General features: G+C 42.6%; 1 protein-coding gene across 3 annotated transcripts in view; it reads right to left on the reverse strand.

Annotated features, from left to right (window-relative positions):
- Positions 1–15,701: 15,701 nt before the first annotated feature.
- Positions 15,702–26,050, reverse strand: part of rcan2 (regulator of calcineurin 2) — a 57,595-nt gene continuing 47,246 nt past the window's right edge. For all 3 annotated transcript variants that reach the window (XM_072679579.1, XM_072679588.1, XM_072679595.1), the window contains one exon: positions 15,702–18,800. In XM_072679579.1, coding sequence (XP_072535680.1) covers positions 18,646–18,800 — 155 coding nt within the window. In that variant the 3' untranslated portion in view covers positions 15,702–18,645. The remainder of the gene's footprint in view (positions 18,801–26,050) is intronic.

Here is a 26,050-nt window from a genome sequence, read left to right on the forward strand (position 1 = left end):
TCTAATGTTTGTTTGTATTATTCTAAAGTGATATTGTAACATTATTTGTGCAATATTATTATTATATGTATATTATATTTTAGAAAAAAACTAAAAAAATGTTCACAGATCAATTAAGACTCAATGTTAACAACACTAAGGTCTTACACAACAAAAGTATGTTTGATTACTAATGAATATTTGCTTATGAATATAAGCTTAATGAGATGTGCACCAAAATATTATATTCATATTCATATTATATATCATATTATTACAATAAACATCTTTTCATGTTTAGTGATCGCATGTTTAGTATGTTACCAGGTGAAATGTGTCCTTCCATCACTGAACTATCTATAGGTCAGATTTGTTAAAGCACCTCAGGTACTCAGTCCAATAATATGTAGTGCTATACTTCACCAAATGCTTTACTAAGGAGGGACTTTCTGAAATAAAGGGCAAAGAGCTGAATGAAACAATCACACTCACTGATTTCAGCCAACTATGCATTATTTCCAAAATAAATCCACAGCACATATAACCACTCACACATGCAGTGAAGGAAAATGCTAAAAGTTGTAAATGCTTCAGTCTCTGTGCACATGCAGTGCTCACTTGTTCTGCCTTGCCAGCAATAAATCGGTGGTTGGCTTACCTTAATGAATCCTAAAGAAAGAATAAAATAAATCACACACAATTCTGCCTCGTAATACACATGATTCGAATGACCATTTACTGTTCACAGTAATTCCAATTATATTGTAAGTCATGTGTTTTTAAATGTAGGCCCTAATATCAGAGTACATTTAAGAGTACATTCATTCTGGCACTGGTGGTTCCAGGCAGTTTTTACTCACTGGTGTAACTTAGGAACAACTCAGCTAGTTTGCATTGCTTTCTGTTGTAGTCACCAATTAGTAATAAAAGTCGCAGAAGAAGCAAAAGGGTTAAAGAATCGACACAGATCTATATTTTGTACTGATTTTATGTAAGGTTTCATAAAGACAACTTTATAACTTAACTGTTCAAATTTTAGCCTGAAATCATACAAACTGACAAACTAAGCAAAAAAGATGCACAGCTCTCTGAACTCTCTCTAACGCTTTCTTCTTCTTGGCTCTGGTTATTTTTTTAAACAGCTTTTGCCATGGATGCTTGTAGAAAAAGAAAGACATTTTTGTGGCTTTTCATTTTAGCAGTGGCCAACCCTAGCTCAGCAACCCTAACCTCATGCTCTGAAATAAGGTTTGTGTTTTCCCTAATGCAATACACTTTATTCAACACACTGGCATATGTCCAGACTCTTCTTGAGCTTGGTCAGGTGAGTCAGTCATTTTTAGTTGCCGACTGGTCTTTTACATATCTAACTGTCTTTACATGTCTACAGTTTTATGCAAATGTTTAAAAAAAAAGAAGACCCAACATAGACACCTATAGTCTCCATTTGTGTAGAATGGACACAGATGGAATTTGGCCTCTACCTTTAACCCATTTTGTGAACACAAACACACACACACACACACACACACACACATACACTAGTGAGCAAACACATGCCCAGCACCCAGGAAGCAAAGAGAGTTAAGGTGCTTGCTCAAAGGCCCAAGTGGCAGCTTGCCAAGCCTGGATATTAAACCCACAACCCTGTCATCAATAGCCCAGTACTCTACTGCCGCTGAGTGTGCTACACTTTTACAAAAGAAACGTTTGGCTCTCTATTCTCTCATTTCTCCTACTCTTTCTTGCTAAATACTTTAGTGCCTGTTTCCGAAATGCCTGTGGCTAATCTAGATGTAGTGTTGCATACTGTAGACTCTGACACTGGCTTTTGTGATGAGGTAACAGATAAGGTTTCATCCTAAAGACTCACCTGGAGATGTTTGTACATAAAACACTGCACAATAAAACAGTATTAGCAAAAAACAAAATGTTGTCATGTGAGCGGTTGCTTTGGCATTCTTGCCAGCATATGAACAGTTCTTTACTGGTCTTTCTTGCCTTGATTTCCAGGGTTTCCTGCTGTCTCTTAATTACATTTTAGACTATGTAAACTGCAATGTAAAAAGGTGGAAGTAGCATTCTCTGCTTTGTATGAATTGATACGTTTCATTTTCAGATCCTTAGCCAGCTCCTCATAAATGTTGCCCATGGTTGGTAAAGCCTAATGTCAATTCTTGACCTGTCCAACCACTCATAATGAATGCATTAAGACTATTAAACAAATTAAACAAGTAAAAACTTCTCAGATTAATGCAGTTTAAACATGTATGAGTCTGTCCATTCTTGATTAAAAGCTTGGTTTTCGTGGTACACTAGCATCACGTGATATTTACAACACATGTGATTGTTCTATGAGTGTCCTGGGCCGTTAAAAATGTACCGTAAAGGCTAGAAAAGTTACAGTGGTTTATATAAACACTGTCAAAATCAATGAGCTCTCAGTAGTTTAAAGGTTATAGGTCCAGGTCCAGCTCACGGTTTGCCTGTTAGTGACCTCTGTTCTAGAACAGTGTGAATAAAGAACATTCTAGAACAACAGGCATGACTGAGAGAGTGCATTCTAGAACTGCGTGAAATGAGGAGAGCATGCTGTAGCAGGGTGAATTGGGGGGGGGGGGGGTTAACAATCAATCACACACAGCTGTGTCACACGAGCCCAACATTTGAGTTTGTTGGTAAATGTTGGGTCAGAGTGTTCTGGCCTTACTCAGAAGTGGTGCTACCAATCCTAAAATAACGAAAATCAGAGAGCAAATCAAAGACAGATCAGTAACTAGGAATATCCTTTTCCTTCTGGCACCGCATTGTTAATGCACACAGAGTGCTTAGTTCAGGAGTTTTAGTGGAGGCACAGGTGTGTGTGTGTGTGTGTGCATGAGTGTATGATGATTAACCTACCCCTCTTCCTGGAAACACAGGCAGGCCTGGCTGCAGTGCTTAGTGAAGCACTTTATTCCTCTCTCACCTAAAAGAGCTGAGTACACTGAACATGCTAAAAGCTGATGTTCCTTTCCTGCACATGGTATTCATGCTGTGCACATACAGGCAGTGAATATTCCCAGCAGAATATAGTTTTTTTTCTGAGTTAAAACATAAAACTATTTCTTAAATTGCTTCGGTCATTCATTTGGCCTCCTCATTTGTACCTGTTTATATCATATCAACCTTTATACAAGCACACACAATGTAGTTCACTACACTGGCAAAGCTAAAGCCACCAACATTAGCACAGTATTCTAATATTAAAACTGTTCCAAATCTAAAAATGTGATTTCTATACTTGTATCATTGGATTGGACTGCCATGAAACTCTTGAGGCCTCGAACTGGGGGGCTTAAGTAATTGGGACATACCATTGTAGTTATAAAATTTTTATTAAATATCTAACTATTGAAAGAGAAAACACAAACGGCAAATTATGTGAATTACATTTGATGTGCTTCAAGGACCTTGAGCTTACATATTATCATCGACTCATGAAATGCTTCTGTAGTTATTCACACAGGGGAGTATGAGGCAGTGTGTGATAGTGGTGTGAATATTTAGTTTTTACTCAGTTTGGTGAACATTTTTATTTTTCAGGAAAGAGAAATAGAAAGAGTGAGTGATATAAAGATTGCTTGTTTTTTTGTTTATAGGATGTTTCGCCATTCTTTTAGTAGGCCTTCTTTGAAGCCTGTTTTAACCTAAATTTGTATGGCTAAGAGGAGACATGGTCTACATTTGCACTAAATTGAAGCAATGACTTTTCCTTGTGTAAGAGACTAGTTGTATGCTGTCTTGGGGCATTGTCAGCAGTAGATGGCAGTACAGGGCAATGTGGCAGAAATATTTAAGAAATGAAAGACAGACAGGAAGAAAAAGAAAATAATATTGAGAGACAGAAACAAATGCTTGGTCTACTGGTTTATAGGCTAAATTGTCATTCTTTAAATTGAAGCCTGGTTCAGCCTAAAACTGACCCTAGCTCCTAAAATTCTTCCTATAGTAGGAAACTGGCTCCTAACACTATACAACCTGTAACCCAAGCTTTTAGCCATAACCCTAGCTCTTTAAGCCATTGATAATAGTAACTCTGGCTCTCAAACTGAACCCTGCAGTAACTCTAACCCTAGATCCTATTCCTAACCTCATACATTAACCTTAGGTTAATGTTCTTGGGATTGTCTGGGTTTGTCTGGTGATGTTTAGAGATCCCCTTTTTCTTGTTTCCTTATATCCTGTCTTGCTCTAGTTCCACGTATCTGTTAAATAAAACTACCTGCACATACATCCGCTTCTGCCTCCTGCCTCAGCAAGCCACTTGACGGTAGGACAGACACAAACAATGAACATGGTGGGTAATCCCTGGGCCAGATGTGCCCTTAGATGGACCCCCTTCCGGGCCCCCGTTGGGTATGTAAGGAGAAGGAGCCCTCCTCCGCTCAAGGCAGCAGGAGACTGGGAAGGCAGGTTTTCTGGGTCTCTCCCTCATTTGAAGGCTTTCCCCTATGGAATAGGGAGGACTTTGAGGGAGAGATAGGGCTTGGTGCGGTTAGCCTTGAGTCTCTATTGAGGGCAATATAGACAAGGCTAACTGAGGCACCTGTCATGACGGCGTATCCTAACACTTAACTTACATAAATCTTAACCCTAGCTCCTAACCTTCTTCCTATGGTAGGTCTATTACTGGCTCCCAACACTAAACAACCTGTAACCCAAGCTTTTAGCCATAACCCTAACTCTTAAAAATAGGCCATTGAATGCTAACTCTGGCTCGCAAACTGAACCCTGCAGTAACTCTAACCCTAGATCCTATTCCTAACCTCATACTAACCCTAACCCTAGCTCCTAATCCAAACCCAAGCACCTAACACTAACTATTTATGCTAAATCTCACCCCTAACCCTATACTAATCCTAAAACTCACTATTAACCCTAATCCTAGGACCTAATCTTAACCATTGTTCTTGACCTTTCAATAAGATTCCCTAACCCTAACTCTGACCCTAATGCTAAACCTAACCGTAACATAATGCCAACCCTAACCTTGATGCTAAACCTAATTCTAACTTTAATGCTAATCATAATCCTGCAAGATGCAAACCCTACATAACTAACCCTAACCATATCTCTAACCCTATTACTAACTCTTACCCTAACCTTAATGTTAACTGTAAATTTGACCTAAAAGTTAAACCTAACCCTAATAATAACTGCCAATCTTTCCCATCAATAACTGTTAGAACCCTAGAAACCCTAACCCTAAGACTATTCCTAACCCCTCCTAACCATGTCATGTTTTAGTTATCCTCATGTGTGTTTCATTTGTGTTCTTTGTTTCATTGATTTGTGTCACCTGAGGCGGTGGTATTTAGGGAGCGAACGCTAGCAGTCTCGTTGCAGAAAATTAATCGTCCGTGGGAGTCCTCCACATTTCCAGTTTTACTCGGCTATTACCGTTCACGAACGTGCCAAGGTTCAGGTTTGTCTGTTGGTCGCCTCCTGGGTTCAGCTGCTGATCTCACAGCTCCTTAGTCACGTCAAGTAACTTCTGTTGCGCCTGACGAGCCCTGTTTATGTTATGCCCTGTTTATCCTCTGGCCCGGCCAGTAGTTGTGTTCTGATTCTATCTCCCTGTTAAGTTGCCCCGTTCAAGCTTAGCTCCCTAGGTTTCCACCAGCCTCAGGTGGGTTTGTTATTTTCGCCCACATTCCTTTGTCACGTGTTTGTTTTGTTTCTCAGTTTGCCCTGTACTTTGCTGCCTTTACATTTACGTTATCCCCTGTCTTTTGTGTTAATATAATCTCTTGCATGTGAATCATTTTTGGAATGACTGATTTTCAAGATTACAAATGAAAGAAGACAAAAGTAATTCAACTTTGTGAAGCAGCGCTGTGCACACATATAAAACAGTATTTGCACCCTTTCCAATCTCTTTTTGCATGCTTGTCACTCTATGAATGTTTCCAATAATCAAATTGATTGAAAAGACAATAAGTAAACAAAATAAATGCACCCTTTTAAATGATCTTTTCTTTTATTGAAGGAAAAATACTGCAACCAATTCAACCAGTTAATCAAATTCTAATCACAATTTAGCTCAGTTTCACTAGCCACACTACACATTATTATAGCTAGACCTGTCAAATCTAAACATCACTTCTGGCAAAGGGAAGCAGATTAGAAGAATGGAACTTGTTTGGGAAGACGTGGGGCCCGGTACACCTGAAATAAAGCTAACACTGAATTCCACACTCAGAACTTCATACTAAGTCAAACCTAGTGGTGGCAGTGTGATGTTCTGGGCTGCTTTGCTTCTGCAGGATCTGAATGACTTGTCAGTCTTCTTTATTAGAAAATCCTGAAGGAGAATGTCTGGCGATTAATTGTGGCATAACGTCAAGCAGTTGGGCTAGGCTTAAGTCTACCTCTGAACATCTAAAAAAACTAAATTAAGGTTGGAAGGTTCTGACTTGAATTCTTTTGAGAATTTTGCTGTGACAAGACCTTTTTCAAGTTTGTGTTTGAAAACCATCTAATATTACTAATGGGGATGAATGGAAGATGGCGTTTATGACCACCAGGGGGCATTTCCAGTACCAGGTCATGCCGTAGGGGTTAGCAAATGCCCCCTCCGTCTTCCAGGCGTTTATCAATGACGTCCTGAAAGGCTACCTCAGACGCTTCGTGGTGGTCTTTTTGGACGATATTCTCATGTACTCCCCCGACCTGCCGTCTCACGTACGTCATGTTTCCCTGGTCCTGGCAAAGCTTAGGGCCCACCTGCTGTACGCCAAGCTAGAGAAGTGCGTGTTCCACGTGTGTGAGATCCCTTTTTTGGGGTACATAATCAGCGAGGGGGGGGGTTCAGATGGACAAGCCCAAAGTCAAAGTTTTTAGGGTTTGCCAACTTTTATCATAGGTTCATCAGGGATTTCAGTAGTTTGGCAGCACCCATCACGACTCTGCTCAAGGGAGCTCCTTTCAAGCGTTCAAATGCGTTTTCATGTCGGCCCCGCTGTTGCGCCACCCCGACCCCCGAAAGCCGTTCGTGGTCGAGGTGGATGCCTCCAACACTGGGGTGGAGGCTGTTCCTTCCCAGTGTCACGGGGAGGGCAACAGGCTTCACCCGGTGGCGTTCTATTCTAAAAAGCTCACGGGGGCCAAACAGAACTACAGGGTAGGGGATAGGGAGCTCCTGGCGGTTAAGATGGTGCTAGGGGAGTGGCACCATTGGTTAGAGGGTGCTGCCCATCCCTTTCTGGTTCTAAATGATCACAAAAACTTAGAATACCTCAGAAATGCCAAGTGTCTGAACCCTGGCAAGCAAGTTGGTCCCAGTTCTTCGCCAGGTTCCAGTTTCAGATCTCGTATCGTCCGGGCTCCTGCAATGCTAAGGCGGACGCTCATGCGCATCCACTAGTCGGTGGATGAGGGAGAGACCGCTCCTACACCGCTCCTACTATCGTGTGTAACCGTCACGGCAATACAGTGGGACCCAGACACAGAGATAGCCATGGTCCTCAAACGCACCACCGTGCACCCCTCATGCCCAGAGGACAAGGTCTACGTCCTGGGGGCGTTCTGGAAGAAGCTCATCGCCTGGGCTCACGCTTCCCCGGCGGCAGGTCATCCAGAGTCCCGCATGTATTATCTGCTCTCATCCAAGTATTGGTGGGAAGTGATGGGGGCAGATCGGGTAGTGGCTTCATGTAGCGAGTGCACTCAATGCAAGACCCCCAAGACGCTCCCTTCAGGGAAGCTTATGCCACTGCCCATCCCCGAACATCCGTGGTCTCACCTGGCTATTGATTTCGTCACAGACCTGCCTAAGTCGGAGGGGAACATGGTGATGATGACCGTAGTGGATCGGTTTTCTAGGGGGGTTAGGTTTGTTCCATTCTCTGCATTGCACTCTGCAATGCAGACGGCGCAAGCCTTGGTAGATCACGTCCTCTGGAATTCCGGGAGGACATAGTATCTGATCGGGGGGCTCAGTTTACATCTAGGGTTTGGGGAGCCTTCTGTGAGCACCTGGGGTCTTTTCTCCGGGTACCCTAAGTTAAACCGACGGCCTTTGGGAATATAGGCAAACCTCCTTAGCCTAGGGAATCCTGTGTATCTGCCAAACCGTTCTGACTCTCTTATCTAAGGACAGAGTGTACCGTAAGGATCTGTAGGGGCTAGTTCATGTGAGTGAGCTTAACTCACAGTCACGGTTAGCTCAAGTACGGGCTCGAGGTATCACCTGTATTCAGGTGCCTATTGTATTATCGGTTCTGTCGTTTGGGTTCGGTAGCTGTTCCCTCAGCTCTGGAGTCAAGTAAGTTCAGAAGCGCCTGACTAGCGTGGTCTTTTGTGTTTCACTGTTTCACCCAGGCACGGCCTGTAGGTTTTGATTAGCGTTATTGTTCTGGCTCATCCCTGGCACGCTAGCCTATCCCTTGTCTCTCGTCAGTCACAGGTGTGCTCATTTGTTTTGCCTGATTTGTGTTGTCACGTTTGTGTTTCTGTTGTACATTCATCCCGTAACATTTTGCTGGGGCAACAGCAGCACACTCTGCAGAGTGTGTCAGAGACTGTTGGTCACCTGGTGCAGCAACAGGCTGACCAGCAGCAACAAGTCACCCAACTAGTGGGTGGCATTCAGGGGCTCACAAAACTTGTACAGTCTTTGTTAGAGCCTACTAGTCCTCCTGGCCCTGTCACGACTTTCCCTAGCCTAGTGGGAAAACCGGATACATATCATGACGATCCGGAGCTTTGCGAGGGGTTCTTGCTACAGTGTGCAGTCTTTTTTAAGAATCACCTGACCGGCACTGACCAGGCGAAGATCGCCTTCCTTGCATCCCGTCTCGCGGGTAAAGCTCTCGATTGGGCCACAGCCACCTGGGAGGATCTCAATGAGAAGTCCTTCGCGGAATACCTTAAACATTTAAAGGCGGTGTTTCAACACCCCCGAAAAGGGCTCACGAAGGGCTACCTCCTGCTGATGGAGCAGGGAGGGAGCTAGGTTGACGGCCCAATATGCACTAAAGTTTCGTACTCTGGTCGCGGGCAGTGGGTGGAACCAGCCGGCCTTGATAGCCCTGTTCCGCAATGGGCTTAACCCACGTCTGCAGCGGGTGTTGGCGTGCCGGGGAGAGTCACTTGAGCTAGACGAGCTTATTGCGCTTGCTATCCGGTTAGATCAGCTCCTTAGTCGTCCTGTTAACCCCAGGTCCCCGAGAGCTGGGGGTTCTGCAGCCAGGCCCAGAAGGCAGGCCGGTCGGCTGCACAGAGCAAGAAAGGGTTCATGAGTTCAGAGGGGCTACTCACCCCAACATCATCTACAGTACCGGTCACTGAGCCGTAAGTGGCTCTGTTATTACTGTGGAGTAGCGGGGCACCGAAGCAAGGACTGTAAAAGACGACTCAGAGTTAAGTCATACCTATTCACAGAGGAGCGCGAGGAAGGTACTCAGGAACGGACCAATGCGGTGAGTGTTCCAGTCCGGGGACTCATCTTGTGGTCGATCACGTTGCCTGTCATGATTTCCAACCAGAGTCAGTCTTTTATCGTTTCAGCACTGATTGACTGCGGAGCGGAGGGCAGCTTTCTACGGGCGGACGTGGTGGAGCGACTGCGCATCCCAACTGTGCCGCTGCTGAGGCCCCTCCACATCACCGCCCTGGACGGACAGCCCGTGGGTCCCCAGCCCATCACTCACATCACGGACGAGATAAGGGTTTGCCCAAGGCTCGGATCTACCCCCTCACGGAGGAAGAGGAGCGGGCGATGGAAGAGTATATCGATGAAGCACTAGCTCAGGGATACATTACCCCGTCTAAGTCTCCGATGGCTTCTGGGTTCTTTTTCATTCAGAAAAAGGGGGTGTGTTAAGGCTGTGCATAGATTATCGGGCAATCAACGAGATCACAAGGAGCAGCTGCAGGGAGCCCGGGTCTTTACGAAGCTAGATCTCCGCAGCACGTATAATTTGGTACGCATTAGGGAGGGGGATGAATGGAAGACTGCATTTATGACCACCAGGGGGTGGGTCATTCCAGTACTGGGTCATGCCATACAGGTTAGTGAATGCCCCCTCCGTCTTCCAGGCACTTATTAATGATGTCCTGAAAGACTACCTTGGACGCTTCGCAGTGGTCTTTTTGGACGACATCCTGGTGTACTCCCCCAACCTACCCATGCACGTTCGTCATGTTCGCCTGGTCCTGGCAAGGTTCAGGGCCCACCTGCTTTACGCTAAGTTAGAGAAGTGCGTATTTCATGTCACCGAGATCCCCTTCCTGGGGTACATCATTAGCGAGCGGGGGGTTCAGAATGACCAGGCCAAGGTTCAAGCGGTCGTAGATTGGCCGTGACCTGGCTCCATTAAGGAGGTCCAGCACTTCTTAGGGTTCATCAACTTTTACCGTAGGTTAATTTGGGACTTTAGTAGTTTGACAGCGCCCATCATGTCACCCCGTTGTTGCGCAACCTGAGTCCCTGATGGGCTCACACTTCCCCAGCATACTGTACTGGTGGGAAAGGATGAGGGCAGATATTCATGGGGTGGTGGCGTCATGCAGCAAATGTGCGCAATGTAAAACCCCCAGGATGCTCCCTTTGGGGAAGCTCATGCCACTGCCCATCCCTGAATGCCTGTGGTCTCACCTGGCCATAGACTTTGTTACGAACCTACCCAAGTCAGAGGGGAACACAGTGGTGATGACCATGGTGGATCGGTTTTCAAGGGGGGGTAAAGTTTATTCCATACTTTGCATCACTCCGTCGGCAATACAGACAGCTCAGGCCTTGGTGGACCACGTCCTCTGGAATTTCGGGATTCTCAGATCGGGGGGCTTAATTCATGTCACGGGTTTGGGGGCCTTCTGTTAACACCCGGGGGTGACTACCCCGGCGACTGGTCCCGGTATCTGGTCTGGGCCGAAAAGGTGCACGACCACTGGCCTGATCCCTTATCAATGTTTTCTTGGTTATCAGCTCCCGCTGACCCCCTGGACGGCCGCGGAGACCCAAGTCCCAGCAGTAGATGTGTCGCAGGGAAGCAGTCTGGACCAAAGCCCACCAGCACATCCAGACCTTCCTGTGGCGCTATAAAGTTCAGGCGGACCGGAAGAGAGGGGCGACCCTGTCCTATGAACCTGGAGACCGTGTCTGGTTAGCGACCAAGGACCTCTGGACGGGGATCCCCTCCCACAAATTGACAGCTAAGTACATGGGCCCTTTTGTCATTGTCAAGCATGTAAACGTTGTGTTTTATAAAATTCAGTTACCCTCTCACTCACGAATCCATCCTGTTTTCCGTGTGTGAGCTTAAGCCTGTGGTGCCCAGACCCTTGGATGAGGCCACCCTTGTGTCTCTTAACCATAACCCTAACCCTAACATTAACCCTAACATTAACATCTGCAAATATGTATCTTATACCAGCCAGACCCTGCTACAGTGGATAGCGCGGAAAGCGAGCCGGGATTTGCGCGAGGCTAAAGGCTAGCTCTAGCCGCCCGGCTATACCATCGCTATTCCTCGCAAACGTCTGTTCCCTCGACAATAAACTGGACTACATTCGACTCCAGCAAACTACCCAGCGTCAGTTCAGAGACTGCTGTGTTTTAGTCTTTGTGGAATCGTGGCTTAGTGACAACATTCCAGACAGTGCCATTCAGCTAGACAGGCTAGCCTCATTCAGAGCAGATAGGAGCGCGCTCCACGGACGATGCCATCACCACCACCCTTCATCTCTCCCTTACCCACCTGGAGAATCTCATCAGGAAGTTAAGCTTGCTGGGCCTCAACACCCCCCTCTGCAACTGGATCCTGGACTTCCTGACGGGGAGGCCCCAGTTAGTCGGGGGGCAGCATCTCCAGCCCCATCACTGAACACTGTGGCACCCCAGGGCAGTATTCTGAGTCCTCTGCTGTTCACCCTGCTGACTCATAAATGTGCTGTGAAACACAGTTCTAACAGCATCATAAAGTTTGTGCTGGGTCTCATCAGCAAAGGCGACGAGTCAGCATACAGAGAGGAGGTGCAGCAGCTGACAAACTGGTGTACAGTCAACAACCTTCACTTGAATGTAGACAAGACCAAGGAAATGGTTGTTGACTTCAGGAAAACAAGAAACGACCACTCTCCGCTCAACATCAACGGCTCCTCTGTGGAGATCGTTAATAGCACCAAGTTCCTTGGTGTCCACTTAGTGTCCACTTTTTCTCCCCTCCGTCATGGACATTTACACTGCCCGCTGCATCCGCAAAGCAAACAGCATGTTGTTCTCCCTCCTGCCATCAGGAAGAAGGTACTGCAGCATCCGGTCCAACACGACCAGACTCTGCAATAACTTCTTCCCCCAAGCCATCAGACTTATCAACTCCAGAGACTGAACTGATTTTTTTTTTCTGTTCTATGCACACACAACCATTCACCAACCATTTACCCCAGACAATATGGAAAGCATTTAGCACAAATAACTTTACTACCTCACTGGACTCGATATTTAATGCACACTGCATAATTTGCACACTACCCCTAATTATTTATTATTCTTTGTCTGTATTGTGTTGTATTGTCTCTCTGCACTTGTACTGTGTTGCACTTGTGTTCTGTATGCACTGTCTATGTTGCACCATGGTCCTGGAGGAAAGTTGTTTCATTTCACTGTGTACTCTGTATGTAGTTGAAATGACAATAAAACCCACTTGACTTGATTTGATTACTAACCTTTACCCTAACCTTAATGTTAATCCAAATTCTGACTCAAAATAAACCCTATAATATGACCCTAATAATAGCTGCCAACCCTAAGTATTTCCCATCAATAATGATTGCACTTAACGTTAAGGGTTTTAAGGGTTTTAAGGGTTTAAACTAACTCTCACCCTATTACCAACCCTATTACCTATTGCACATTGTATTTTTACATTGAGGGACCTCTGTTCCCTCACGAGTGTGCGTATGTGGTCCGCTGGGAACAGTGTTGGTTGTGGAGTCTGACGGCAGCAGGAAGGAAGGACCTGCGATACCGCTCCTGTCACTAAAGGAGCTGCCCAGTGCTGCCAGAGTCTCATGCATGGGGTGGGAGCTGTTCTCCAGCATGGCTGTCATCCTCCTGTCTCCCACCCCCTGCACTGGGTCTAAGAAGCATCCTAGGACAGTGTCTGCCCTAGTCCTGGTAGCCCCGTCCGCCTCTGCCTTAGTCACGGTGGCCCCGGTGGCCCTGACTCTGTGACGGCAGTCCCCAGGCCATAATTTCCTAGGCCGACCTTCAGGTCTCTGACCACTGCCGTGGCCTCTAGAATTGTGCCCAGGCTGGCCCCTCGGACATTACCTCAGCGTTTTGCCAGCCCTGAGCCTAACTCAGTGTAGGTTAGCTTTCTTGGCCTCCTCCTTTGTCAGCTCCAGGGGGGTTTGGATATATAAGCCCCAGGAGTTGAGCATTCGCATTAAAGTTTTCAAAGCACATGGTTTTGTTTGTTTCTGATCTGTTGCTTCTCCCTCCAAGCTCACACCCAACCATGACACCATGAGGGTTTCCTAGCCCTAATACCAACTCTAAACCTTACCTTAATGGTAATCCTAAATCTGACTCTAATGCCAACCCCTAACCCTAATCATAGCTGCAGGTCTCTCCCTTCAATAATGACTGCTCTAAATCCTAATCCTCTCATATCCCTAACCCTTACTTTGATGCTAACCTTAAACTTAATCCTTTCCTTTGCTATAAGCAGAACTCTAACCCTCAACCCTAACCAAAGCTGCAAACCCCATGGCTCCTCCCTCCCAAATTATTTTTTTTAAATCCTTGTGCTCTTCTAACCCTAATCCTAACAATAGTTGATAACCCTAAGGCTTTTCCAATCCTAAATTTACCTATAAATCCTAAGATTCTCCCAACCCTTCCCTTTGTTTTAAGCTCTCTAACCCTAATGCTATCCCTGACCTTAACCCTAACTCTAAACTGTTTAGAGGCTGTTCAAGCTCTACATGTTGCTCAAAAGCCAAACCCCAACCCTTACTAACCCTAACCCTCAAATCTAACCCTAACCATAGCTGCAAACCCTAAGGGCTCTACTATCACTAATGATTTCTCCAAACTCTAAGGCTCTCCTAACCCTAACCCTTCCTCTAAACTGTAAGGCTCTTCTAACCCTAACACGAATTCCATACCCTAATACGGGTTTCTATGCTTAACCTGTTATTAACCTGCTAACCCTAACCTCTTATTAACCTTAACCCTAGCTCCTAACTGTAATCCCACACTGACCTTAACCTTTGTTCCTTACCCTAACCTTTGTTCCCAACCATAATTCTACACAGCCATAACCCTAGATCCGAAACCCCTCTCAATGAAATACCACTTCTCTACCTTTATCTATGTTATAGTTCCAGATGACATAAGGACATTTAAACATTTTACTAAAGCTATCTTGGAGCACAGTTAACTGTAGATGGCAGATGGCTACAGATGCTAAAAATTAGGCATTTACTAAATAGGTATTTATTGAAGTCTGCTTCGGCCCAAAGATTTGCAGCAAACTGGTGGTGTGCAATTGTTTTACCATTTTACCATACCATCAAGTCATTTATGAACGTTTGGATTTAAAAAAAAAATGAAAACAAACTGAAATCTAAAAGACAAACAGTTTGGAAATCTATGTGTTTATCTAATAGAAAACCTGGGAGAAAGAATAGTTGGTTTATTTGGTTATCAACTTTTGCTCTAAAGCTAATCAAGGGTTCCTGTGTCTTTTTCTTTTATTGAAGACCACTTATTGAGCCACTTCTAGGTGTTGTAAGCCTATTACACCTATTATTTTAGAGCACAGTCAGCAGTAGATGGCAGTATAGGGCAAAGATGTAGAAGTATTTATGAAAATATATCAAATATTTCAGACGGACAAAAAGAAAGATAAATAGAAAAGGATAGAAAACATTGGTGTGTTGGATTATAATATTTAGCTATTTTTAAATATGCCTTTTTTGAGACTTTAGTCAGCCTAAAGCTTAGTAGCTAAGAGGGCATAGAGGATACTTATTCTGGAAAGCTAAGCCAGAATACGTCTGGTTAGTCTGTGGATGAGGGGGGCAACTTCTTAACCTTTATATTTCACTTCTAGGTGTTGTAAGCATATTAAACCTGTTTTTTAAAGCTATCTTAGAGTTTTAGAGCTTTAGATACTAAATGGAGTAAATTAGAGCGACAAAAAGAAAGTGAGATATAAAGACTGATAGGAAGAATGATTGGTCTATTTATGGGCTATTTTGACATTCTATAAATAGACTTTTATTTAAGTCTGGTTTAACCCACAACTAAATGGGTAAAAGGAGATTTGATCTCCTGCTGCTCTGAAGCTAAGCAAGAGCGCTTATAGTTTTTCCTTGAATGGGATACCACTTTTCTCTTTTTTATTTTGCTCTTCCAGGTGTTGTAAGCACATTAAACCTGTTTTATTTTTGAACCTGGTCAGCATTAGATGGCAACCTCTTGAGACCCTGCATCCTCATATTTGGTTTAGATTTCTGGTGTCAAAGGATATGTTCCTATTCTTAGTCTCAGTTCCCTTACTTTAAAAGAGGGTTTTCTTCACACTTTCTACTCCAATTTGATTAGGCCAACAAAGAATGGTCGATATAAGAAGCTAAAAAAAAATAAACAAAGCTTGAAACTGGTACAGAAGTAATGTGCATTATTAACTGCAGAACCAGACAAGACTTTAAAACCAAACCTTTTTAATACTAACAAAGAATCATGTACTTCTTACTACTCATACATTGCTACCATGAATATTTGTACAAAAATGCAGTAAAAATAGTATTGATATATACAGATATGTCTTCTTCGTGTAGGCAGGCACGTCAGACATGAAAATGACCAGTACACTGATAATCTTGCATGAGTACACAATACAGATATTGTTTTTTTCCGACAACACTAAAGGACTGTTGAATAAACAAAGATAATATAACGTTTAGAAAGAAATGTTAAAAAATAAAACACAATGTTCAGACCTTTTAAGTATACAGTGTGCAGTTAGGTGATTAACAATTTGCTGGAATCACACATACATTTTCAGTATTGTACAGCAATGTAAGCTGCTGGCATTTGTTTACATGGAGCTCAAATTTGTAGATTGTAAATGTGGTATGGGAAAAACGTATTGGTGCAAGATAGACAGAATGCATCAAACAGGGGGCGTCATCTTAATGGTTAGGTCATCGGTTATATTGCTTTTGTCCGGTACACAAACGCGACTGTTAGACCAATGAAACTGGCATGTTTGCACAAGAAGCTAATGCTCAATATGAATGGAAATGTACAGTAAATATACAGTTAATGGTAATATGCGCTTCACTGTTATGGTTTTGCAATGTATGCAGCTACAAGGGCCCTTTTGTCTGGGAGGCAACATCATGCATTGCTAGTCAGATGGACTTTATGTAAGCCTGATGGTTGAGAGACACACTGGTGAGTCACAATGCAGACAGAAAAGCAGTAGCAGAACGAAGAGCACCCTGTAGTGAAGCCATGTCGCCACCTAGTGGTCAAAGGAAGACTAGCCAAAAGAGCAGTTTCTCTCTCTCTCTCTCTCTTTCTCTATATAATATATATTTATATTGAGTTTTGAATCATTCCAAAGCCTTTACTTATTGTCTAATTCCTCTTAATGTAATGCAGTGTTGAATTTGGTAAGAAAGTAAATTGAAGTTATTTATGGGAGTTATTTATTTATGAAATACTGACACTGAATCTACAGCCTTTAACACCTTAACCTTTGACACTTGCCTAGTAACCTCTTCAAGCTTGTTTTGGAAGTATGTTCATTTCACACACATGAACTTAAATCAGTTATTATAACAATGCCACATCACAGTACTGATGTGTGATAGGTTAAAAAGACCCATTCAAACATCATTACATCAAAGTTTGAGAATATCCCTAACATGGTAAATGATAATTAACTAACAGCCCTCTGGGTTCAGGGGTCAACTCTAAGCTGAATGTGCCTTAATGATCGGTTAAAACATGCATACCAGCTTTCCAGGAAAATGCAGTAAATTTGCATCACAGCTTGTATACTTTCTTTTGCCTGAATCCCACAGCACAAATCTTCATTAACTGTCCAGTCTATTTGCAGTGAATATCTGTATGACCGGCAAATGAGTTAGGCACAGCAGAGACCCCTTTTACATCTGGTCAATTTATGTGACTAGTATCTGGATTGCATTCTGATATGATTTTAACCGCATGCACTTACACTTGATAGTCAAATGCATCTCTGGTTAGTCAGACTGAAATCCAAAAGCTAATCAGGATGGAAAATGCAGATTTGCTCAATGCTTGGCAATTATTACTGGCATTTCGGTTGTACAGGGAGTTTTGGTACTCGAATGTGTCTTGGATGTGTTTACATGTGGCTCAAATGCATCTTAGACCACCTTCTGAAGTAGTTTGAGTGACTGGTGACCAGGTATAAATGAGGTCAAAAAGACAATAGTTTAATAAGAAAACAACAGGTTGACAGCAACCCCATTCCATTTTGTAATAGCACTTGAAGGATTTGTGGGACGTGATGGGACTTTGAAATAGTAACCTAATCCTGTCACATTATATGGTTTTGCTCTTCTGTCTGACTCTGTGAAACAACTGCTGGTGGAGACAAAAGGGAAAGCAAAAGACAGCGATCAGACAAACACAACAACCTCAATAGGTAATAATGAACTGTACAGCTTCAGACTTTTTGAAATTATATAGCATATATTTTTTTACGTCATATCATTTGTAATGAGAGCCAGCAAGGCTTTTTTCCATCTTTTTTTCCTGTTAAATTTGAGATTTTGGTGGGACACAGGCACAGAGAAGAAAGGTTAAGGAGAAATCACAGAAAAATCATATCACAGTTTCTCCACTGAAAGGTGTGTGGTTCCAAAATGTATGTTTCAGTCCTCCGTTGGAAAAAAGCATCATTTTCTGTGAGAAACATGGTCAAGCAAAGATAGACAATGTGAGTGAGATCTCAACTCGACTGATATACAAACACATAGCAAAGGAAAATGCACAAAAGAGAACGCAAGCAGAGCATGCATGGGCCTAATGTAAGTGGTCAGTGTGGGTTGACTGCACTTATTATTACATGACAGTTCAACAGACACCATATAGGAATTTTAAAATAAGGGACTGCTTCCATGTACATGATCTGCATTTTGCAGGTTATGTTTTACCTCATGCAATGTTGATTTGCCACCAAGTTCGTCGGCTAGCATGCCCTTATGAAGAACACTATTTTATTGCAGTACTGCAGGGTCGTGGAGAAAGAGCAAGAGTGAAGGAGCAGCTCTCCCAGCAAGCAGCCAATAGGCACATCGAACACCTGCATGTGGTGCACACTGTTTGTTAATTAGAGGCGGCGCAGGATGCATGCTGCCCTCAAAAGGTGACACCACAGTCAATGTGAGAGAAACTGTACTTTTAAGAGAGATGAAGGAAAGGAATATGAAATTGACAAAGGATTATAAAATTCAGTGACCGCGTGAGTGACTGTGTGAAGATAGTTGAGACCATAATACTGTGCTGAAATGTGGAAAGGGTTCCTAAGTAGGGTGGTTAGGCCAAGGACCAGAGCTGACAAATTTCTGGGTTTTCTGTTATTGAGGCCAGGGGACAACAAGCTGGAAAGGTCAGTGTGACACAGGCAGATCTGGGCGTCGGGTCTGGATTATTTTTGGTTTGGGGCAATTCTTTGGTTCCTCTTCCTCCTCTGTGTCGCTGTCGCACACGTGGACCACCACACTGGGCGTGGATTCTGTGCCTGCGTGCAGTTCAAATTTCTCACCTGAGATAGAGACAGAGCAAGATCTTAGTTACTGCATACCAAAATTTTTGAAAATGATAATGTTAGTTATACATTTGAATGGTAGGATATAAATTAAAGATTACAATACTAATAGATAATAATAAAGCTCAAGATTTGTTCAATTATCAATGACTGATGACTGATTTTATGTCAGGTTTGTGACTCCTCATCCAGTGTCGTTTCAAAACTGAAATCAGGCCAGTTACAAGTCCTCCATATCATCGGTAAACAGAATATAATGGAAGCATTACACACAATAGTGTTGCTGATCCACTGTCATCTTTAAAGGTTTTAAAAAGTCCTATTAAAGCAACACAAAAACAACGCTGTAATCACTTAAGAGTCTACACTGGAACAGAATGCCTGTTGTAATAGTTTGATATTCAGTGACAAATTTGGCTACAGTTTTGCTTAGGATTGACGATTCAAAGAAGGTTTGCACTGCAGTCTCCTGCAATACCACAACTTTACTGTAGATGTCTCTTTACACTAAAGCACTAAAATTTGATAGTATGGCAGATATTTTAGATAAGGGAATATGCAATAGTCAGGGACTAAGTGCTGCAGTCCAGTTTTTATAATTGCTTTGTGGTTAGAGAGAGCGTCTGGGTGTCTGAATGCAAACAATGCAGAGCAAAAATGTCTGCCTGAACACAGGCCTCACAAGGCAATAATTTTCCACTTGGTGCAAGAAAGGGCAAAAAAACTAATGACCAAACCGGTTTACAAACGTTTTGTCAATCAAAGTGTCTGCCTTTCTCACATAAAGCAACTAAAGGTTTGGACAAAGCTTTCACCTACACATCTATGGCCTATTCTACAAAGGGAACTATGGAACTTATGGAAAATAGAGAGAGAAAACTAGAGTTTATAGCACAAGGGAACACTGACAGCACACACATGTTGCAGATAACATTGTGTCATATATATAAATCTGAAAATCAACCAAATCATGCCAATATAAATCTATTAATAATAACAAACAGAGTTTATACTACTAAAAGATACAGCCAATATCACTACATGTTTCAATCTAATCTACACCCAGTCAATTTTCTATAGATAAACAGTTGTTTTTATACCAAATAATCGAACGAAGACCAATTGATTCTTAACAGCATCAGGATAAAGTTTGTGTAAGTTTTGAAGATGAGGTGGAGGTAAAGGTTAAGGAGGGAGTGTTAAGGCTGATGCACATAAAAATAAAAAAGGAGTTCATGGTAAATGTAGTTATCAGAGGCTTACAAAGTCCACAACGTGAATGCTCCCAAAATCTCAACTAAGCGTCATGTGAATCTCTTGAACTTTGCTTCAGTCCAACACTGACCGGCCTTCGAGTAGCAAAATTAACTGAAGCAGTTCAAATATCTACTGCAGATGAGCTGTGGCTTGACACTTTTCCATCTTCAAAATCTCTAAAAGTGAGTATCAATTCATAGAGAGAGAGAATAAGGACAGATGTGACTTTCCTATTCATTTTTAGAACATGTAATATAAAATGTCTATAAGTATAATGTGTTTATGAAAAACCGCTAGACATTGACACAAGTTAGATGTCTATTTATGGTAAGAATACACACAAGATCTGGACTATAAACATTAACCATAACCACATTACTGTTCTGATGAACTATTTTCTATGGATCATCTAATTTTTTACTTTACAGCAGAAACTAAAGATCACTCTTGATCTGTTTTCTCAAATATTATGTGATTTATTTGTATTATTCATTCTGCACATGCCCTTTTCTAACTTTAACATCGTTTTTAACTAGACACTACTTAGTTTTCCAGAACAAAACAGGCTGTGCTCCATGAAGCCCTAGAAAGTGCCCTAAAAGTGGGTTTATGTGGTAATCAAAAGGTTTGATGCATTCAGTGTGTGGGGCTCAGTCTGAGCAGAAAGAAATAGATTAATAGGTCAGCGCTGCAGATCTTTCTTTGTTTTCCTCAGGCCAAGAGGAGAGTAAATATTTGAGATGAACTAGGTGATGAGCTTGGATAATGTGTGTGTGTGTGTGTTGTAAGTGCAGGGAGGAACAGAGAAATGAGCTGAGAAATGAGGCAAAGATTACCAGTAACTCTCTGGTCTCCTTGATTGTGTGTGTTGCTTTGCTAGTATATATCCTTAAGTAATCTCTCTCCATTTATTTAGAAAATCTAAATCTGTAATCTTTTCATTACACAAGAATCAGCCATAAAATTAAAATATGTGATTGTGTAGGTCCCTCTTGTCATCAAAACAGTTCTGACCCATCAAGGAATAGACTCAACAAGACCTCTGAAAGTATTTGGCGCCATGATGTTAGCAGCAGATTCTTTTGGTCCTGCAAATTGGGAAGTCATCAATGAGCTTTTGGCAGTCATGTGCTTTCTCCACATTCAACACACAATGATACTTTGAGTGAACCACTGCAGTTTGGCAATTATTCAACCCCTTTAAGACACTCGACCTTAGTACTTAGTACCCTTTTTAGCTGTTATGACTTGCTATAATTGTGATGCATAGCCAGACACCAATTTCCCAATACATTTTGCCCTACACAAGCTGCAGGTTTCCAAGGCCAGAGGAAGCAAAGCAGCCCCAGAGCATCACCGAGCTGGCGCCATGCTTCATTTTAGGGTGTTCTTTTCACTGTATGCTTCATTCTTCCTCCTCCAGACATACTGCTGATTCATACTAATGAACAAGGCCAGGTTTGCTTTATCTCTCCATAAAACAGAATCTCAAAACCTCTGTGGATTATTTATGTGGTATTTATCTGAAAACTTGAACTTGAAACTGATTCTTCATGTGCTTTTGGGTTAGTAGAGGTGTATGTCTTGGAGATCGGATATGGAGACCTTCAGTGTTTAGTATGCACCTTTCTATGCAAACTGAAACCTAAGTTCCATGCTGCCACCAAATCTTGCTTTTGCAGTCACTTAAGGGGTTTTGACCACCTGCCTCCACAGAAATCTGCAGCTGGTGATAGCTTCCTCTTTTTGTCATGTCCAGGTAGTGTTGCCAGTACGCTTACAGCTGTATCTCTAGGAACATTAAGTGCATTTGCTAGCTTTTTCTAGCTTTTTGGCTAGCTATTGGCTTGCTAACATGCAAAAAAAGTCTAATACACAATTAAACATCACATCACAGTCTACAGACCAGGTATTTGATGTGTGTAATCTTAAGCACACCTGATGCAACTAATAAAGATTGATTTGTGTGTGTCTTATTAAGGATTCTGTTCAGAGGGTTAAATAATTCTGAGAGTGCAGTAATTATTAAAAGTATCAATGTGTGTGTGTATGTATATATATATATATATAAATTGCCCGACTTCGATATATAATATATATTTCTTCTTTCACCTTTCCACTTCTCTCTCTACACTCAAGCCCCTCTTGCCTCCCTCCTCTTCTGGTGAGGCTTCTTGCGCACAGATGACGTCTATGCTGCACGATAGCGGCAAAGGTCAAACAGTCAGAGAAGCAGCATGAATGAGTGAGATGAAGGGAGAGAACGCAAGCGAATGAGAACAACAGAAAGAGCAAGGGGGGTGATGAAAAGAGACAAAGAGAAAGCAGAGGAGAGAGAAACCAAGAGAGTCAGAAAGAGACCACACAAGGGAGACAATGAGAGAGAAAGGGGTGTAGGGGTGCTCATACCAAGAGATGCAGTTATCACTGAAGCTTTGTGTCAGAAGAACTGCAGTGATGTCTGGCTGGCAATGTGTCTCTGTTACCATGTGATAAATATCTCTGCTTAGGCTGGAAGAGAAGCTTGACGCAGCTACTTGATTACTACATTTAGCACAAGTGACCTTATTGACATGCGACGCATAGCGCATCTACATTCCCTCCTATTCATTTGTGAGGATTATAAAAAGCTGATGTGTGTGTGTGTGAATTTGAAACATTAATGTGTGAGTGCACGATTGAGTGTTAAGCATGTATCAGTAAGTGACACACAATCACACCTCCCAGCAATTAACATCTATATATTAAAGAGCAAGAGGCAGACAGACAAAAAGAGAATCAGAGAGAGAGAGAGAAAGAGAGAAAGAAAGATAGAGGAAGATGAATGTCAGTTCAGCAGGCAGTGACACACTGGTTCTATTTTTAGAACATTCTTTCGGAACGGGAAGGGGCCAAGCACTTCAGATCATTTTCCTTCAGCTGTCCAGCTTCTCTACCAACAATTCATTAAATATACAACATTCCATTGCAAAAATCTAAAAATAATCTCTGCTGCTGATTATACAACATAAAAAAAACACACAAACCACTACCAAGCAGATACTCTCCTAATATGGTATGTGAGTACATGTAGTGATAACTGCAGGCTACACAACTTCAGCGCTTGGATATCATTTTTATGAATTTAAGTATATAATAATAATATTTGAAATTAAATGTCAAAACATATTGCCTGCATTTTCCAGCTTTCTAGTATATTTAAGTAAAGAAACATATGCTGTAGAGCAAAAGATACACTATGTACAATGTTTGTAGACACACATTAAGTTGCACCTATTCCTGACAAAGATGTGCAAATGCACACACACACACAGTTTGTCTAGACAATGTAGAGAAGTACTGCCAATAGAATAGAGTCTAGAACGTAGGTGGGCATAGGCTAGAGGGGTATAAAACCCCCCAGCATTGAGCTGTTAAGCAGTGGAACTGGAATGAGAGATGGTGCTCTATCCAGTATTTTTAGGATGGGCTGGGGAGTAAGGGGATGAGGTGGGGTGGTGAGCATCCAACATCTGACCACATATGTAAACTTCTCACCACAACTGTACATTTTGGTTCAGGTAAAAAAAAACAACATAAGTATACTCTGTATGGTACACTAGGTTCAATTTCCTAGACGGAAGGAGGACGTTGGTACCTTTTGTAGCCTAACATATAATAATAAAATAATAATAATACAAAAATAAAATAAAAACCAAACACAGAGTGTAGAATCAATACAACTGCACAGTTTTCCTCCCCGGGGCAATCCCAAGCCGCCGCCCACAGGCCCAAATAAGGACCTCCTGTTTGTTTCTGTTGATTCACGTTCATTTGATTCGATTCATTTTCATTTGTGTTCATGTGTGTTTGGTTCATGTGTTACACCTGGGACTGGGGGTACTTAATGAGCCTCAATACCGTAGTTGTCTGCTGAGAATTGAACCGTCTGGAACCTCTAGGATGCCCCGAGGTTCCTCGCACGTTCCGGTGTGTTCAGGTCAGCGCCCGTGCTTTACCCACACTCAGGAGTGGGTCTCCCTGCTACTTACGCGACTAGCGAGGCTCGCTCACTTCATTTCAGGATTCTCAGGTTGCCCACGCCCAAGCAAGGCGACCCACGCTCGCGGCAGCACGCTGCTATTTCAGGTTAGGTCGGCCTTGCCGTTTGGTCTAGCGTCTGGTTCCCCAGGTACCCCTCTCTAGTTATTACAGCACGGCTCTCCCCTTGTTTAGCTTTAGGTGTCCCCATGCCCAGGCTCTGCATGTTGGTTTAGGTTCAGGTTCCCTCTTTGGTTTTTCCCCTGTGTAGCCCATTAATGTCTGTTCAGCTCCCGGCTCCTTTCAGTCCCAGGTTTGTTGTGTTCACCAATTTTGTTGTTACGTTCTGGATGTGTTCATGGTTTTGCCCTCTGTTTGCTGCTCATGTTTTGCACCCCTTGTGTTTAAGCTGGTTTTGTTAAATAAACCCTCTTGCTTTGTATCCATCTCTGTGAGTGTTCATCCCTCTTGGTCTGGCCTAACACGCCATGACACACCATAGCAACTAGACAGGCTACCACAGTAATTGTTTGGCACCTCTTTTCTGACACTGTACTCTGTGTACTCTTTCTTCAGAGGTGGCTATCCCCTCCACTTTTTTATGACCACATTCTGTGTTTGAGCAGCTATGCAGCTCAAATATTTCATTAAGTGCTTTTGCCTTCTCGAGCCAAAGCGGATGAGAACCCATCTTGTAAACAGAGCATGGAACAAAAAAAGTATTTTTCTTTAATGAGTCCAGTATGTGTCTGCACCTCCTTCTCTTTACTTCCTACATATGGACAAAACGCATCTACAAAAAAAGGAAAACAATGACATTCCAACAATGGCCTTGTAGTTTTCTTATCAAAAACAAACTGAGCTAAAAGGAGTTTACAGCAGGAGTATGTAAGAATGTGTGTGTAGACACTCTCCATCTGAACGTTCTTAAAAACAGCCCTTTAGAACCACACACACACACACACACACACAATAATGAAATGAGTTTTATAACAGTAACAGTGAGCACAGTTGGTTCGACTTCAGTGCTGTAGAAGGCTTCCTGTATTCATTGCCTTCTGTTTTGCTGACCTGTGTACAAAATCTGTGCAGCTCATTTCTATATGCTAAAACAGGCAAGCTTATTTTATTCAAGACCCCTTAATGAAAGACCGGTCACAATTAAATATTAAGAATGGAAAAAAAATATGCATAGAACAGACTATTTGACCACAACACTCCAGGGCCGGATGCAGATATGAGTGCAAGCACAGTGTAAAATGTACAAACATAGCATGCGCTCAAAATGCATCTAGCCCCACCTACTAACTAAAAACAGTGGAGTCGTAAACAAGCTTGCGACAGAAGGGATCTACCTGTCTTTCATGCATTGAAAATAAGAAAACGAAATGAATTTTCTGTCTCATTCTATTTTGAGTACCCTGAGCATGCATACTGTGGCTGCATCATGACACACTTTACACTACATCTTCTCTCAGACATTTCCAGCCCATGCTCATACACATTACATAATTACAACCTATACAAAGAAAGGCTTTTACCATGTTACAGTTACAGTTACATGACATCTGGTTTGTCAATATTTCTTTGTAACATCAGGGATCAGGGGTTTTAGGGGTTTAGTTTCTTCCCCCTTTACTGCAGTAATTGTAACATCTACCAATTCATGATATTGGGCAGATATAATCTGCCTCTGGTAGAAATGTCTTGGAAATAGGAATAGTGTGAATTTTCCTTGTGCATTCAGTACACACATACAGACAGAGAGGGGGATGTTTGAGCAGGATGCTGTCATGGGATTTAGGATCTGATCCTATGAAGCTTGATGGCTAAATGTCCATAATACCAAACACCACTGCATAATTCAAATGTTCAATTTAATCCCAAATGCTTCTGGCTGCTGAAAAAAGAGCAAGCGGAAGTATGTCTCTTTGTGTGTGTGTGTGTGTCTAAAGAACTAGAGCTATCTT

The sequence above is a fragment of the Salminus brasiliensis genome, chromosome 1, assembly GCF_030463535.1.
Source record: "Salminus brasiliensis chromosome 1, fSalBra1.hap2, whole genome shotgun sequence".
NCBI lineage: Eukaryota > Metazoa > Chordata > Actinopteri > Characiformes > Bryconidae > Salminus > Salminus brasiliensis.